We start from the raw sequence: 17,040 nt of genomic DNA, 5'->3' as shown, positions 1-17,040 counted from the left end.
ATAGATGAAATAATAGATGTAATCATTAGCCCAAATTAAGGATTCTGCTCTGCTAGCTTCATTTCCCACTTAGGTATTTCTTAAAGACTGTTTTTTCTACATTTCTTTTTCTTTTCTCCATAGCTTTACAATTGGTATAATACCGTATTATTTATTTCCATCCTTATTTTCCTTTTTTTAATAACCAACAGAATTAAAAACACAAAAAAAGATTACCTAAAAACTCTAAAAAAATGTATGCACAGAAAGACTACAGAAACAAATTCCAAAGATCATACCAAAAACCAAAGGTCATACACAGAAGTAGGAAATTCAGTAGAACTTTAAAATATTTACATCTGCTTACAAGGTAAAAAGAAAGACCTTTACAAATGTATATTTTGAAATGCTGAGAATTCCTACAACGTGTTAAGTGTCATAACAACTTAAACACTTCTGCCTAAATAAATTATCCATATTGTTTCTGTCTGATGTGCATACTCCATTTACACTCACATTGTAATCTACTGTGACTGAATTTAGCAAGCCAACTGGAAACAAACACCCTGAATCCTGGGTGAGCTCCCAGAGCTCCACAGCATTCAGAGGAAAGAGAAATGCTATGCCTTCAACAGGAATAAAACACTCCCTGCTGTACACTACACTCCCAGCTCCTTTAGCAGGAATCAGGGAAGGAAAAGTCCCTTTCTGCATCTTCCTTTGGGTACCTGCTCCCTCAAATTTGACCAGTCTATTAGGGAATAACATCCTTTTCAGGCACTGGCATATGGTAACACAAAAGTTGATAGCACCCAGTCTGTTTTCAGAGATGTAACAAACTCTGCTGACAAAAGACTTGGGCATAAACAGTGTGACTCTTCCTGCCATGCTCAGGCAAGCAGCCACATCACATTTGACAGGACTGTTTGTACAAGCAAACAGGGCTTAGAGGGAACATCAGTTGTAGACTTGGGCCCAGAACAATCCATTATGGCATAGGACAACATTATAAATTAAACTGAAAAGCAATTAACACCATACATACCAGAAGTCTGTAAAGACCTCACCTGGGAGTAGGAAGTCTCCTGAAACCCCCTTTCTGCCCTGCATTTTAGCTGCATTTGAGAGAACACCTTAAGCGCTCACTTTTTCCCCAGATGGTAAATTGTAATTTTAATTCTAAAGGCACATCCATGTGCTCAAAAACATCTTTGCAGCTCCCAAAACCCCGTAACAACTTCCTCCCTCACCAGAGTCCAATATCTAGGATTCTGATCCAAGTCCAGTTTTTTATTGCTGCAATAAAGTGAGGGAAACAGAGGGAAAGACAGCGACCAAGAGAAGGACAGCCAGCGTGTGAGGAGGGTGATTACACCTCACACACTCGATACCCAGCACCGTAACCTAGTTTTAAATACCCAAGGTTATGAAATTTCCACAAAGCCCTTCAAGATAGTGCCAGTTTTACTTTATCAGAAAGATATTCTAACTGGCATACTTTAGTCTCGCAATCTGGACAATTTACAATCCACAAAAATTTACAGCTTCTCGCAGCCTTCCTCACCACCCCTCTCCATGAAGGACTCGTAAGTCAGTTCCGAGAGGAAAGATGACTGAGGGCAGTGTTTTATTGGGTGTGTATTTAAAACAAATAGAAAACTTCAACGTGTAGCAGGAAGCTCGGGCAGTGCACTAGACCAGGAGTCGGGAGAAAAACATTTGTGTCCATTCCTGAGGGGGTTTCAGGAATGGGGGTCTCCCCCCGCTGCTCTCCCGCATGCGGAGGGAGAGAGGTGTGGAAGGAAGCAGGGGGACCGCACCGCACCGCACTACCATCACCAGGGCTAAGCTAATTAATCCTGACTAATTAATTCCTACAGAGCCCTCACTTAATTGCTGGGAGGAAAAGTTTACCTCCGACTTCGCGGGGCACTTAGAGCAGCCTGCCTCCGGAGAGGACTTCCTTCCACACTGCCCGGGCCGGGCTTTGGCAGCGGGGCAGGGGCACCGGGGAGGAGGAGGAGGAGGAGGATGGGAGATGGAGGAGGAGGATGGGAGATGGAGGATGAGGATGGGGGCGGCGCTCGGAGCGGGCGGCGGCTCAGGTAGGGGCGGTCCGAGCGCTCCGCCCGCCCCGCCCGGCCGAGCCGAGCCGAGCCGAGCCGTGCCCGCCGAGCCGAGTGCGGCGATGCGAGCCCGGCCCGGCCCTCCCCGCCCGCCGAGCCAGTCCTGCCGCGTCGGGAGCCGCGCAGGGCCCGCCCCGGCGGCGCTGCCCGGCTGGTTCCGCAAGTTTTTGACAGTTTGTGCACGGAACGCCGAGGCTGCCGCGGCGCTGCGCTGGGCTGGGGCCGGGGCGCTCCGCAGGACCGAGGTCTCCCCGCCGGCACCATGTCCCGGGACCCCGAGGAGGTGAACAAGCTGACGGAGAACACGTACAAAGTGAGTGCGGAGCGGGGAGGGGCTGCCCGCGGCCACCTTTGCCCAGGGGGCCGCGGGAGGCGCGGCGCGGCCGCGGAAACGCAGCAAACTTTTATCTTTTTTTTTTCTCTTTACTTTCTTTTCTCTCTCTAACTCTTTTTTTTTTTTTTTTTTCTTTACTTTTTTTTCTTTTCTTTTCTTGCTGTTTTTTTCCCCCTTCTCCTTTTTTCCCCGATCCCCGGGGGGGATCCCGCCCGCCCCGGTGTGTCCGGCCGCTCCCCCTCCCCGCGGCCGGGGCTCCGCCGCAGCCCCCGGGCGGGCACGGCCGCGGCACCCCCGGGACAAGGCGGCTTCCAGACCGGTTTCTGCCTCTCCAGCCGGCTCGGTTCAACAGCCAGCTCCAATTCCCTTGGTGCGTTTTGGTGATAAGGTGGTTTGGAGATTCTGGTGGTTGTGGTCCTCTGCTTGAACCGTTTCTTCATATGGGCCAGAGCCTAAACATGGCTTAACGCTGAATTGAGTTGCTTGCCAGCGTCCCGAGCTGATAAACAGATTTATGATGGTGCACCCTAGCACTGCCTCAAAGTACTGACTGCTGTGGGTAGTTCAATTCATTTTGAGAGGTTTTAAACTTTCCAAAATGCCTTGTTATTTGTAGAATTTAAAATATTTTGTTTATGAGCACCAGACATTTGTTCTGAACTCCTTCTTCCTATAAATACACTCTTTCCAAAACACAGCAATTCTAATTGGGAAAAATTCCCTTGAGAATCATATTTTTGGTTGGGTAGTGAAGTAATCCATAGTTGTATCTGTAGTCCTCATTCTGTACAGTGCGTTGTACCAGAGAAAGCACTCAAATTTGCATGATTGAATGCATTTGCAAATTTAACTTACAGCTGCACTGCACTTGTAGCTTTGAGCCCTAAGGAAAGCTTTCTGTTGGATTGTTCTATTTCACTATTTACTAAATTTTTCTGGTTTATTATCAAACGTTTTCATATTTCTGAAGATGTTGTCATCAGTATTTAAAGGTTTCCAAAAACATTTACTAGGAGTAAATTTTGCTGTTACTTTTGTTGTTCTTCAACACACATTTAAAGTCAACTTTACCCCTCCCTTTAAGTAGTCCGGTTATACTGGGGTCATGTTGTATTTGCTGTTTACTTTCTTCGGACTTAGATATCAAATTCATGCAAAACTACTAAAAAAATGAGATTATCTGGGTATAAATTTCATCCTCTAGAACCAGAGCAGATAATCTTAAATAGTCTGGTGCTTTTTGGTATCAGTTACGTTTGTGGCAAGGCCATAAGCAAACATAAATTCCTCTCTCAGAAGAGCACCCTGTAAATACAGGCACACAGAAGAGAAACCTGGGAAGTTGACTGTTCAGGGCTGTGCCAACAAAGGAATGCTCTGCTCTGTCTATTGACTTCCAGAATGCAGTCAAAACAGTTTTACAGAGGAGAGGGGAGAAGATCTCCTGTGTGTTTTAATGGATATAATTTAAAATAGGCTTTAAAGAATGAGAGACCTCTAAATAGCAAAACCTTCCCTGTTATTCACGACTGATTTCCTGGGAAGGTTTGCGCTTTAGTTTTGTTTTCTCAACTAATTCAAAGGTATCTTTAAGATTGAAATAACCAGGAAAACCACCAAGGAATACAAAGTTAATGTTGACATTGTGATGAAATGTCTCCTCTGTAGGTATTTTGAGAGGTCTGGCATGTTGCATCACATAGCTCGTACTCACAGGCCTGGAAACCCTCCTGCCCTGCCCTCATTAAAAATTGAAACTTTATCCAGATAAGGCATAAAGGCTGCTTCAGATAGAGAATGGATTCGGGGTCCACTTTAAAGCAGTTACTTCTCCATCAGAGTTGAAATCTTGAAAACAGTTGGTTACCCTTTAGAGGCAGAGAGCAGGAGCCTGTGTATTCAGCACTGGCTGGGACTGTAATCACAGCTCCCCCATGTAAAACAAATGAACACCTCTTTGTGCCGTGCTCCAGCCTGTGTGGAGAGTGTGCTCTCCTTTGTTCAGCAGTGCTCATGACACTTTTGCCCTTGCCTGTGCCATCCCAGCAGTGCACTGCCTGAAACACTGTGCTGGGATGGGTAAAACCCAGAGCACTGCTTGTGCTTCTCCTACCTTTAAGAAGAAAGGCTTGGTTTGGTGAAAAACTAATTCAGTGCAGTGCAGTGATGGCATCTGTGCTGCAGGACCAAATACAGGCTTAAGACTTCTCAAGTTTTGGGTGACCTGGAAATATAATAGAAAATTAAATTTAATACCTTGCTGGCCTGCTATTTTTGGGGGGTGGGGGAGTATTGTGTGATTTTTTTTTTTTCTGTTTCTTACAGTGCTAATCCACTGGATTTATTAAATACATAGTAACCTGTGTTATGCAAAGCTTCAAAATATATTTACAGAAGTCATCAGGTGGCTGAGTAATGCCGTTTTATTTTTATCTTGTTCTTCCTTTCTTCTGGCATCAACACCAGAAAATGAATACCTCAATGTTTTTCAGCTAACCTGACTAAATAAACAGCATAATTCACAAATGTGTGTGCACACACCAAAACCAGGGCTGACATTTACCCTTTATGTAAGATCTGAAGAATCACTTTAATGCATGATAGGAATGGCACGTGCACAATGAAGCCCAAGGGTGTGGGAGCCTATGACTAAAGAGGGCCACAGCCTCCCTTCTGCCAAGGAACTGCTGAGAGGTTCCCTGGTATGACACTGCCCTGCCCTGGCAGCTCCCTGTGGGGATGTGGGACAGTGTGGGGGGCCACTGTGGGACCCCCTGACGCACAGATGGTCACTTGGTCACCCCAGCAAAGTGGTTTTGTGTGGTTGTGTCCCTGCAGCCTGCACAGGTTTTCTGCTGTAGGCGGGGAAACTGCTTGGCATCCGGCTGTGACACACGGAGTGCAGGGGAAAGGGGACAGGACAGGAAAGTGCTGAGGTACTGACCTGTCCTTCTGCCTGGCTGGGCCAAGGGCTGGGCAGGCAGCTCAGAGTGCTCCTGTGGGGTGAGGCTTCCAGAGCTCTTGATATTGGCATGATTTGTGTTGCTCATCTTGGATTTAAGATATATCTCTCTGTATTCAAATGAATCTTACCCAAAAATTTTGATTATCAACCAAAGCACAATTTTAAAAACCCCAAAACACCTCCCCTACTAAAAAAAAAAAAAAAACCTTTGCGCTCCTCAGAGGCATTAAGAATTATTTTGGTAGGCTATACACGGAAATAGATCTGATAAATTCAGTTTAAAGTCCTAAATTCCATGTTTCTGTATTAAAAAAAAAACCCTCACAATTATATTAAGCTACTGGATTTATGTGTCAAACTTCAAATTCACCTATGGTCCCAGCACAAGCTGCAGTCAGGCTGATCCTTTGTACCCTGCATTATAAATCTAACTTGGGGGAAGAGGAGCCTTTGGGAGTTTGTATAAAATCCAGTGCTTCCTCAGTACAAATTATCTCTTCTGCCCTTATTTAGAGTTATGCCTACTTGAGGTCTATCCTTGGGCATGTGTTCATAACCTGAAAAGGTTTCTATTTGAAATACACTGATGGATGACGTATTAATGTTTCTCTTGAACAAAAAATGTTCCATCAAGACGACTAACAATTAGTCATAAGAATTAGTCTTTTTGAATAAACACTGGCATCTTGATTTAGTCTTTTCCATTCTGTTAAACCAGTTTTAAAATTATATTAAGCTAACATACAAATGAGATATCTTCGCATGAGATGTGCTGAGGGCTCAACTGTGCCCTTCTGAAAATTGTATTATGGATCTCAGGAGCTAAAGGAGGAGATGAAATGCACTAATGTACAAAATGCTTCAAGTACAGTAGAACACAGTATTATTTCCTTTTTGTACTCCTTTTGAATCTTCTCAAGGGCGGGGGGGTCTCAGACATAGTGTGGCAACACTAGAGACTTAAAAATTTTGCACATTTTCAAATTGAGAAATAACAGTTTAAGATAAATCACTAGTAGCTATGCAGAGCTTAGCTATGAATAGCTATAGTGATAGTAATAGGAGTGATGGCAGACATCAAGATCTACTTTTCTCTGGTAGTTTTCTAATTTCAGAATTCTACCCAAATACATTGTTATTCACTCTTGCAAGAGTGCCTGCAGGATGTAAACTTGAAACTGCAGGGAGTCTATGCATTGTTTAGTTATGTTCATACCTGCTGAGCTATTGTTCAGTGAGGTGTGTCTTTAAGTAAAAAGCAAAGCTGAGCATTTACAGGAAGGCACTTTTACAATGGCTGTCATTTGGTTTGAAGATTAGCCTTGTTTATGTGACTATCAGGAACTGTGAAAGATTTAATATCCACACACAACAAGTGGAAATTCAGGGCTTCTTCCTCTTCAGCCAGCTCCATGCTACCAGGCTGGATAACTCACACTGGTTTCACGTGGTGAAAGGAACACAGCAACTCTTATAACAGATTCTCTGAGTATTTAATGACTCAAACCACCAGAATAGGTTTCTCTTATGCTTTTCTCCCTTAGAAGGTCGCTTTTGCCAGCTCTAAAGTTCTCTGCATAAAAGATGTTTCCAGTTGCCTGTTTTGTAAATGTTTCCCTTTATTTCCATTCATCCTAAATAATAGAAAGCTGTAGGATCTGATCATGTGCCTCCTCTTCTCGTTAATTATTCTGTTCATGAGAGGTAGTGTGTCACTGGAATATAGGACACACGATTGACAATTAGGAGGCCCTGTTTGTGTGCCTCACTGTACAGGCAAATGGTGTGTTGTGAACCACTTTAACCCTCCCAAGCTCTCTCTCATTTTATGATGTTTATTTGGATTAAGACAAAGGTTTTATTTGCATGCCCTTGTACACCAAGGCAGATAAAAATACTGTTATTTTCTGAGACTTTTGACAATTTTAAGTTCTTCTGATCAGATTTTTTTTCTTTGTTCCTCTGTCCTCCTTTTTGAGAAGTTTTGAGATCTGATTTTATTGTATGATTTGGAATTTTGCACTGGTGTTCAGTCCCACTCATTTTTGTGACCTTTTCTTTGGAGTAAAAGTAAGAGAATCTATAAAACTGTAAGACATGGTAGGAAAAAGTAACTGTACAAAATGATTGGAGTTGCACTTGTCCCCTATAACTTCCAAAGCTGAATAAAATACTACAATAATTTTAATTTATCTGAAGTGTCTTGGTAATATCAAATCTCTAGCTCATTCTGCCTGTGACAGTTTCCCTTTTTGATAAAGTGCTCTAAATACTTCTCCTGGACTTCAAAGACAGCCAGTGGTTACCTGTGGTTAACTGTATAGAAAGACCACTAGAAGCATGGCCAGGTTCTTTGTTTGCTTTGAGAATCTTGTCTTCAGTAGAAAGGTAAAAGATCACATATTATGCTTCCTTCCTAATGCATGAAAGGGAAATAATCTGAGAATTATTTCATTGGGTCATCTTGGAGACGTGGCAGGGGCGTCAGGGAGAGTTAAGTTTTTCTATTGAGCACAAACCCTCGATTGAGATGAGCCTTGCCCAGTGCTGGGAGGATCAGCTGGTACCCATAAACCAAACTGTGAAACCAGGATTCCAAAGGGGAATTTCCATTGCCGAGGTTTTTGCTGTTCCTCGGGCGTTCACGTCCAGGGACTGGTTCTGCTAACAATCAACCACTGTGGCCTGAAACCCTTCCAGAGACTGCCTGGGCTGATGGAGAAAAGATCCATCAGTTGTGCTCCTTGCAGCTGCTGCAGGCACTGGCTGTAAGTTGTTTCTTCACCTTTCCCAGTGGTTTCTCGTGTACCTTGAGCAGATGTGGTGTCCTGGAGCTCTCCCTCTGAGTCCCCTGTGTCCCACTGGACCTGCTGTGTCTCCAGAGCGTGGTCTGTGTCTGCTGTACACAAATACCTGCTCTGGGTCAAGAGGTCTGGTGAAAAACAAGAGCTGTGGGAGCTGGCTTCAGAGAGGGGACCTGTGAAGGGAAATTTTATTGGGGTTTGTTCACTTCTTCCTGAATGAAAACAACTGACACAAGTGCAGTGACTGGTTTGAAAACTGAATTAGAAGATGTCAGGAAAACTGGAATCTTTACCCCTGAATGCTTAAGACAGTCATTCCAAAAATCAGTACTTCAAGGCCAATAATTATCATGCTCTTCTTAGAATTTTGGGGTAGGTGGCAATAAGGGGTTTTACTCTGTAATTTTTTGTTTTGAGGAACAGGGTTAGCATAGGCAGAATCTTTCAAGATTATTTTCAGTATAGAGTGGCAATTCAAGATGATACTTAGACTCTCACTTGCCATGGACACACCCTATCACGGTACATCTTTTTTTTCCCCATATCCTTGAACATACAGGACTCTTTATCCTGAAACAATCCCCTAATTCATCTTTTTTTTTTTTTTTTTTTTTCCCTTGTGATTCACTGACTCCATGTAAGTCAACAGACACCATCTTTAGTACACAGCTGGGAAGAAATAGCAAAAAGTTGGAATAGGAAGAAACAACTTGCTCCTTGGAACAAGTGTCTCACAGTCAGAGTGCCTCAGCAAGGAGGAGAGCAACAACCACAGCAGCAACACTGACAGCAGCAATTTCCTGAGCTGGGGCAGGAGGAGGGATGTTCCCAGACACCAGAGCCTGAATATCCATCCTGTTAAGTTGTTAGAATAGCCCTTGGCATTGTTGGCTCCACCTGAAACACACTTTCCCAAATGATTTCTGGATGTGGTTTGTGACTTAACACAAATCAAGGGCCTGGGGACAATAGCTGGTTTGTTTGCAGTGATTGCATTTGGGTGGGTGAGAGTTTAATGGGACAGACCAGAAAACAATCCCAGTTGCATTTTATTTGTACACAAAGGCAGTGAAGCCAGGTATTGTTGTTCCGTGGCTGCTTTTGATATAATTTATGCTATACTAGTATTGGAATCTAATAGTTTAATATACTTTTAAAATATCTATATTTTTATTCAGTATGACTGTTAAAGTATTATTGGACTTAATCCTTCACTTTTTATGTTCAGCAGAATCCAGATATAGTGCTGTCTTTGAAAAATAATAGAATTCTGTCTGTGTGGCCTTGCCTGAAAATCAGACAAATGTGACATATTGCTGTTCTTTTTGGGTCCACCTGTGTACTAAACATAAATATTTTCATTCTGCTAGTAGTACAACAGACAAAAGCTTGATAGTATTTCACTTGTCTTGAGTCTTGTGTTTCTTGTAAACAGAAAGCATCTGTTTTGAATTCCTTGAACTTGACAGTTCTGCTGTGTGAACAGTAGTGAGTGGTGTCATAAAAGTATTGCCATAAAAATAGTAAGAGTAACAAAATGGTGTCGACAGGAATCTCATTATCTTCTTTTCATGACAATGTAATTTCACAGAGTAATGTCATAGCCATAGTTTTGTTAGGAAGATTCTGGAGAAAGGACGTCCAGAATCTGCAGGTTGTAGAATTTGCTAGGAACGAGAGCAGTCCTGCCTGGAGCTGCTGGATTTCAGATTCTGGTTGTTTCAGCCAGTAATTGTATTTGACAGTGAAAGCAGCTGCAGTGGATTTTTTTTTCCCCTTCTATTTAAATAAGGTCATCATTTTCATTTTCTTTCTGAAAAAAAACATGGCTTTGCACAAATTTCAAACAAACAAAAAACACAGCAAAAAAATCCCAAAACAGCTAATTTCCCTAAATGCATCTGTAACACAGAAACCACAAAGAATATGAACCAGTGATCTGGTGAAATTTTACTTTTCTAGCATTTTTTTAAATTTAGAACTCAAATCTTGAACTATTGTTAGAAAGTTGTCTGAATTAATAAAACAATTAGTGGATAAAGGTTTTTCTCTCATTCCAACATTACCTACCATAAAAGATGGTCTTGCACAAACTTTGATCACACACTTGATATCCTTTTGTATTAGAAACAGCCAGACTCCTTTTTAACCCCTGTTGCAATAGTTTAACTTTTTTTTTCCCATTTGTTGATCTTAAGGGCTCAGTTTCTTCTCCTTTCCATCCTTTGTTTTCCCGAGTCTCTTAAATCCTCCAATTTTCATCCATCCATGGACTTCTCAGTCGTGAACTAGGCCTGAGTGACACTGAGATTAATACTTATACCCACTGTGGAATTATCTTGGTTATAACACAAATTTTGTTTTCTTTCACTAGAATGTTATGGAACAGTTCAATCCCGGACTGAGGAATTTAATAAATCTGGGGAAGAATTATGAAAAAGCTGTTAATGGTAAGCTTTCCAATTGCTACATTTAGAAAGAATGTTTAATTCTCATTGAAATATACATATTGGATATGAGGGTTGTGTATATAGGCTTAATTCTCAAGTTGAACTTTGGATGTGTTTAATTAAGAGGAAAAAACCCCAACTAACAAGCACAAATTTACAAATATATGTGCCTTCTCTCCAGTCTTTTGGGGTTTTTCCACTGTTCTGGAGAAGTTGCATCACAAACACTTAGGCACAGAGCTCCTGCAAAATAAACTGCAAGTGGGTTTAAGTAACCCACATTAGAATAATAAGTGAAAAAAACCAAAGTTATGTAGATTAGGTGGTTTGTTTTTTTTCTCTGAAAATACCTTCCAGAGATATTTCACATTCTTAGATCTGTTCCTGCTCACCTACACACGTCACTACTTAAGTAACCCTGAGTACAGAACAATGTGAATTAGTTCAAGTTGCAGGAGTGGATTGATTTGTTGTTGTTGTTGTCCATACTAATCCTGATGCTATCTTTTTCATTGAGTCAAAATCAGAATGAATTTGAATCTAAGGACCAGTCTCTCAAACATTTTAGAATATAATTGCCTGCTTCCATTATTGACTTCACAGAAACAATCTAAGAAGGTCTTTCCAGGACTGGGCTCCAGACTCCCAGAGCCTGCACTGTGGGACCTGTCAGAGCCTGCTCCATTTCCCTTGCAGACCTGTCAAACTGCTTGATACCATATTAAAGCCATGTAAAATCTCTAATTTTGCCCCACTCAAGCCTGTGGCACATCAGTCCTCTGAGAAATGGGATCCTGCAGAAGTAGTGCTTAGCCAAACAGACACTGAAATATCTCTTCATGCAAATTTTAGACCTGGCTTGAGAAAAAGATAAAACAAAAGCCTGCTGGAGATGAAAATAGGGAAATGTTGACTTAATTGTGGCAGTGCCTAACTTGATGGATTAACATGTGGTTACCTTGTACCTGACCTTAGGAATTGCAGGTAGTACCAGAAGGAATAACAAGTGTTTTCTTAATCATTTGAAATATTTCTATACCAATTTCTGAGGGTTCTTCTTTTCACACACTTTGCTGTTGATATGTTACATTTTGGTTTTTGTTACATTTGCCTTCAAGCCTAGCTGATCAGGCATATTTAGCATGAATGCTTAATTTCAAATGAATATTTACAGTGTTGCAACAACTGTTACAAAGTCATCTTTGGACTCTCATAAATTGGCAATCTTTTCACCATCAGCTCTGAGTGGTGTAAATAGATCTGTAACAAGGAGTAAATACTCTGTTGCTAATCAAACACTTTGCAGCTTTCCAAAAAAGTTGGAGTATGCTGACAAAGAACATAAAACTTACAAGAACTCCAGATATGTTTATAATGTATTTTTCTATACAAAGGACAAAAGGTCAAAAAACCTTCCCTGTCTGTAGAAATAATTTATATTCCATAGTACTGGTGAGGGGACTATACAAGCAGGGTTCTTGATTTAGCTTGGTTAGGACAGGGAAAATCACACATTTCCTTCCTTTTTAAGTGGTTGTATTAGGAGAAAAGAGTGACTTGGGGCTGTCTTGAGAAAACACAGATAGGAAGAGTTGGACTGGCATCAAATCCTCTTGTGCAGGTGGCACACTGCTCCACCAGGCACCAGTATAATTCTTCTGCTCAAAAAGTTTGAATACAGAGCACCTATGAGACAGCTTAGAGAGAAATCACCTTTTCTAATGCAACAGAGCCTCAAAGAGAATCTTTGTTTGATTTGGAAAATTTTCAGTCTTGATGAATATACTGTTATGCAACCAAAGATGTCACCTTACTAGTAAAAACTATAAAATACAGACCTATAATTGGCAATTATATTCCTCTCAGAAAAAAAAAGCATTCTAAAGTCAACAGTGAGGCTCTGCTTGACTTTCACTTTAGGTCAAGAATGTACTACTACAAAAAATTATGACAAATAACTTCAATAAGTTATTTTTCACATTAAAGCTTGCCACTTTGTCCTTGTTATTTCTTTTCTTTGTGCTGTGCAGATCAGTTCTAGGCACTGAAGATGGATCTATTCCCTGTGTAAGATGTTTCTCCCCACTGGCCTCCCTGCAGCTTCAATCCCAATGTTTCAGTGTTCATTCCACAGAAAGTGGCTTTGCTGTTTAAATCAGCCCTAAACAGGAAATTATTAACTGGCAATAACTGAAACTTCCTGCTATATATTATTGGTTTCTGTACCAGCCAGATTTAGAGGGAAAGGATGATTTGTTTTTGAGGGGCTCCACATGTCCCTGGGACAGCTGCAGGTCCCTGGTGTCGTGGCCAGTTGCCATTTCCCAATTGCCATTTCCCTGCTCTGGCTGGTCACCACCAGAGACCTCAGCACTTTTAGGAAGTTTGGGATTGCAGTTTGGGTTTTTCCAATAGTTTTCTCTGTACTAAGAAACTTTGCTATGTCCTGACCAATGGCTTATGGCTAAGCCTTCCCACTAAATGCTGATTGCCTCTGGGTATGCACGGAGGTTGGAGCTAAATAACAGGCTGAAACTTCATTAATGTTTTCTGAAGTTCTGTCTTTGTTTCCTTGTTTCACAGATCAGCAGGGAGGATAGGGACTTCTGTAAGATTCTGTGACAGAAGGAGTTCCTTGTTGCCCTATACCCCTCTCATACTCTGTGCTCTGGATGACAAGACTTCATAGGATCATACATTAATAAAAATTGAAGATATTCTGATTTTTTTAACAGTTGTGTTTTTTTCACTCATCCCCAGTTATGGTAGTGGCTGGAAGAGCATATTATGATAGCCTTGCAAAGATTGGGGACATATCAGCAGATTCTCCAGTTTCTAAAGAATTAGGTAAGTGAAAACTCTTTTTTTTAAATTACTTCAAAGTATAACCTTTATTTTTGTTTTCCTGCTGGCAGCTCATAGAACAAATGTGAAGTAGATAAGGATCAGTTAAAGTATGTTCTGCTTTTATATAACACGGATGGAAGGGATTAGATGCCTTTAAGGCATATTATTTCTCAAGACTCATACAATGTTTTGACAAGTTTAGCTCTTTTTTCCCTCCTTTGGTGACTATATCTTCATATGCATTCAAAGCATGTATTTTTAAGCTCATATAATTCTAAAGTACCAAAAAACATGTATCTTGATTTTTAATATAGAGGTGAAGGTTGAAATACTTTTGCAGCAGAATATTGGTATGAGAAGTCCTCATCTACAACAGCAGTTCTAAACTAAAACAATTTTCTGGTTGAGTGTCATTGTGAAGGGTTCAGTTTTACTTCACTACTTTTGATCAAGTGTATCACTAAAAGTTCTCAGGTGCATTTATATTTATTTTCTACTTGAGCTTTTGAAAGAGAAACTGTAGACTCAAAGACAGATTAATTTTACATTAATATAAATCCACTTCAAGTTCTGTACTCTCTGAAAATAATTTCTGAATATTTGAAAGATCAGCAGTAGCACTTGACCTTGACATCTTCACTTCTGTAGGCTGAGCAGCGTAATTGCAACACTGGGCAAGGGAGTACAAAGTATTTGCAATATTTCTGACAAAAGATTCTCATGTCACTGCAAAGCAAAGAACTGGGACCTATACTGCAAAAAACAAACATTTGTTTAATGCCTTCATTTGCTGTTTGACAAAAATAACTTGATGATATGTCTTGCCTCTGAACTTTTGATTTTGGGCAATGTAGGACCCTTCCTGTGATGTAACTTGCATCTCCTCCTGTAACTCACCATAGTTTGTTAATTCAGCTGATTACCATGGATGGGTTTAGCAATTTTTTTTCATCGCTCTGGAGAAGTGGGATTGAGGGGACAGTGCCCTGTTGAAAGGTGGGCACTGGTTGCTGTGTGGCTGCCTGCGTTTTTATGGTTTGCTCTGACAGCTCTTGTGGGTGAGCATTGAGGGCCGGGAGTGGTGGAACAGCAAACAGGGCAGAGCAAACAGTCCCGACAGCAGCTCCTCTGTTTGCTTTGCAGGCTGTTTACAGAAAGCAGAGCTGCTGCTGTCAAACTATAGAACAGTTAAAAGAAATGGCTGTGCAGAGTCTTATGAAATAGCAGAAAATGCACAATTACAGTTTTTGCAATCAAGCAGTTGGTCAGATGCATGGAAGCAACTGATCTATGACCTGTCGCTGTGGGACATTGCTTATTTGGAAATATTATTATTATTGGGTAATCTTCTGCTGACTTGTGAAAATAGCGGGTTTTTCCTATTATTTGGGACAATACAGAATTGTGATTGAAAACATATTTTTGTCTAACTATGAATTCCATCCTGCAATTATAAATCTTTTTCAAGATATGCCATACTGAGAAAACATGGCCTTCCTCTCTGCTTTCTGTTCACCTTCTGCTTCAACTGTTACTGCAGAAAAATCTATTCTTCTTAAGGCAAACAGCAACTCAGGATTTCTTCCAACATACTCTCTGATGGAATACTTAATTTAGAGATAAGGAAAGTCAATGAATGCTGGAAAAGGCAGGATAATGTGGTTAGGAGTCTGTGACAGATCATTTGCATTTTCAAGAAAGTCTTACAAGTTCTGAAGCTGGGCTACAATATTAGACTATTTACCAAAGAAATATGATACACCCAGTGTCTCTGAAAGTATCTGCTTGAAAAGAAAAGTATTTACTGTACACTTTGGTGTTTTAACCATATTGCAGTGCATGCTGAGCAGTGTGGGGTGCGTAAGGACAGATCAAACTTTGCCTTTTCTAACTCCAGGGGAGCTGCTGCAGCCCCCTGTGCAGATCTCACCCAGGAGTTCCTTTAGACTTGCCAAAACACAAGTGGTTGACCACTAGCAGCTCTGTCATGCATAATACTTCTGTTATCTCTGCCAAATTAGAGGTGGTTTCACAGTTCAAACCCAAACCTGCTGGGTGACCTAGAGCGTATTCACTGCCAATGTGATGTAAAGATTGGTATCAAACCACAGCCAATCCTTCCTCCCCACCAGGAAACACAGAACGAGGAAACACAGAACGTGGGCTTCTGAGATGAGACAGTAAAAGGGACACCAGACCCACAGCAGGGGACAAACAGAACAGAAAAAAAGGAGATTTTTTTTGAAGCAGAGGGTGGAAAGCAGAGAGGCTGGAGAAGTCATGGGGGAAAAAAATCAAGGAAAAATGCCAGAAATCCTTTCCTCTATTGAACGAGATTGGAGCAGAAGAGGGAAATGAGAATGAAAAGGAAATCTGGATATTCCAGCTGATTCAGAGCTTTTGTACTAAGTATCTCTGTCTTTCAAGTCTGGTTGAAGCTCTCTGCATTATTTTAATACAGAATAATTTAAGCAAATTGAGGAAGTAGAAGAATGTATGTAGTCATAACACAATCCTTATGAATAAGGGATGAGTTGATTGAGTCAACATTCTTTCTAATTTTGTATTTCCCTAAATTTCTGAGCTTGTAGTCCCTCAGACTTCACAATGAGCATTAAAAGAACAGAATCTGAATTTATGTGCTTCAAGCTATTCTGCAATATGGAATTTGCATACCTTTTTTCCTAGTACTTTTTGGAAATCCCTCTAGGAAGAAAAGATAGAAAACAAGAAATTGCATGTTTAAAAATGTTAAGATTTCATACTATTCAAATTTCAGCATACCACACCGGGACAAAATGCCGTGTTTCAATAATGCAGTAAAACCAATTTCACATAGACACTTCACCACGGTGTTAAAATAGTAACTTTCACATGTTGCTATTTGGCTTTGTCTTGCCCAAAACACAAGGCTTGTCAGGCTTTGTCATGTCGATTTTTAGTGTTTATAATTTAAATAAAATCTCCTCTAGTAACACAGGCTGTCTCTGTAGGCTTCACTTGCACAAGGAATTTGGAGGTTATTTCCTGCTTGCCTATGGAATTCTGCTTCTTATATCTTCCCAACTCTCTCTTCCAGCACCTGCCAGTTATTGTAGCTACATCTCATTTTATATTGTGGGTGTAAAGTCCCACTCAGTTTGTTGTGTAGCAACAGTATCTACAGCAGTCACCCACAATTACATTATGGATCTGTACCCAGAGCTTGTTGCTCAAGAATTAAGGAGTGTAAACTATTAATTGCTTGTCCAAACAGAAGAAGAAAGAAAAATATTACATTGCATGGTTTTGTTCAATGGAACTAAATTACAGAAGATCTGTATATTAATAGAACAATCAGAGGAGACAAAATTCTCTCCTAATCTAACCAAGACTGCTAATTTATTTAAACATTACTCTGGTTTACAGGCTTGTTTTTAATAGTTGCATTGTGTTCAAACTTAATTGGAAACAGGTATGCAAGAGCTTATGCTCATCTGCAGTCTAAAATGTAAGAATTTGGGAAATTTTGGGTTCCTTTCAGAAGAATTTTCCT

General features: G+C 40.8%; 1 protein-coding gene across 1 annotated transcript in view; it reads left to right on the top strand.

Moving 5' to 3' along the window:
- The first annotated feature begins 2,202 nt into the window (after positions 1-2,202).
- BAIAP2L1 (BAR/IMD domain containing adaptor protein 2 like 1) overlaps positions 2,203-17,040 on the top strand; it is a 35,250-nt gene continuing 20,412 nt past the window's right edge. Inside the window, exons 1-3 of the mRNA XM_053991759.1 lie at positions 2,203-2,418; positions 10,583-10,658; positions 13,419-13,505. Of these exons, the coding sequence (XP_053847734.1) occupies positions 2,368-2,418; positions 10,583-10,658; positions 13,419-13,505 (214 nt within the window). The 5' untranslated portion in view covers positions 2,203-2,367. The remainder of the gene's footprint in view (positions 2,419-10,582; positions 10,659-13,418; positions 13,506-17,040) is intronic.

This window comes from Vidua macroura, chromosome 16, assembly GCF_024509145.1.
Source record: "Vidua macroura isolate BioBank_ID:100142 chromosome 16, ASM2450914v1, whole genome shotgun sequence".
NCBI classification, from domain to species: Eukaryota; Metazoa; Chordata; class Aves; order Passeriformes; family Viduidae; genus Vidua; species Vidua macroura.
This window is presented reverse-complemented; position numbering and strand designations above follow the sequence as displayed.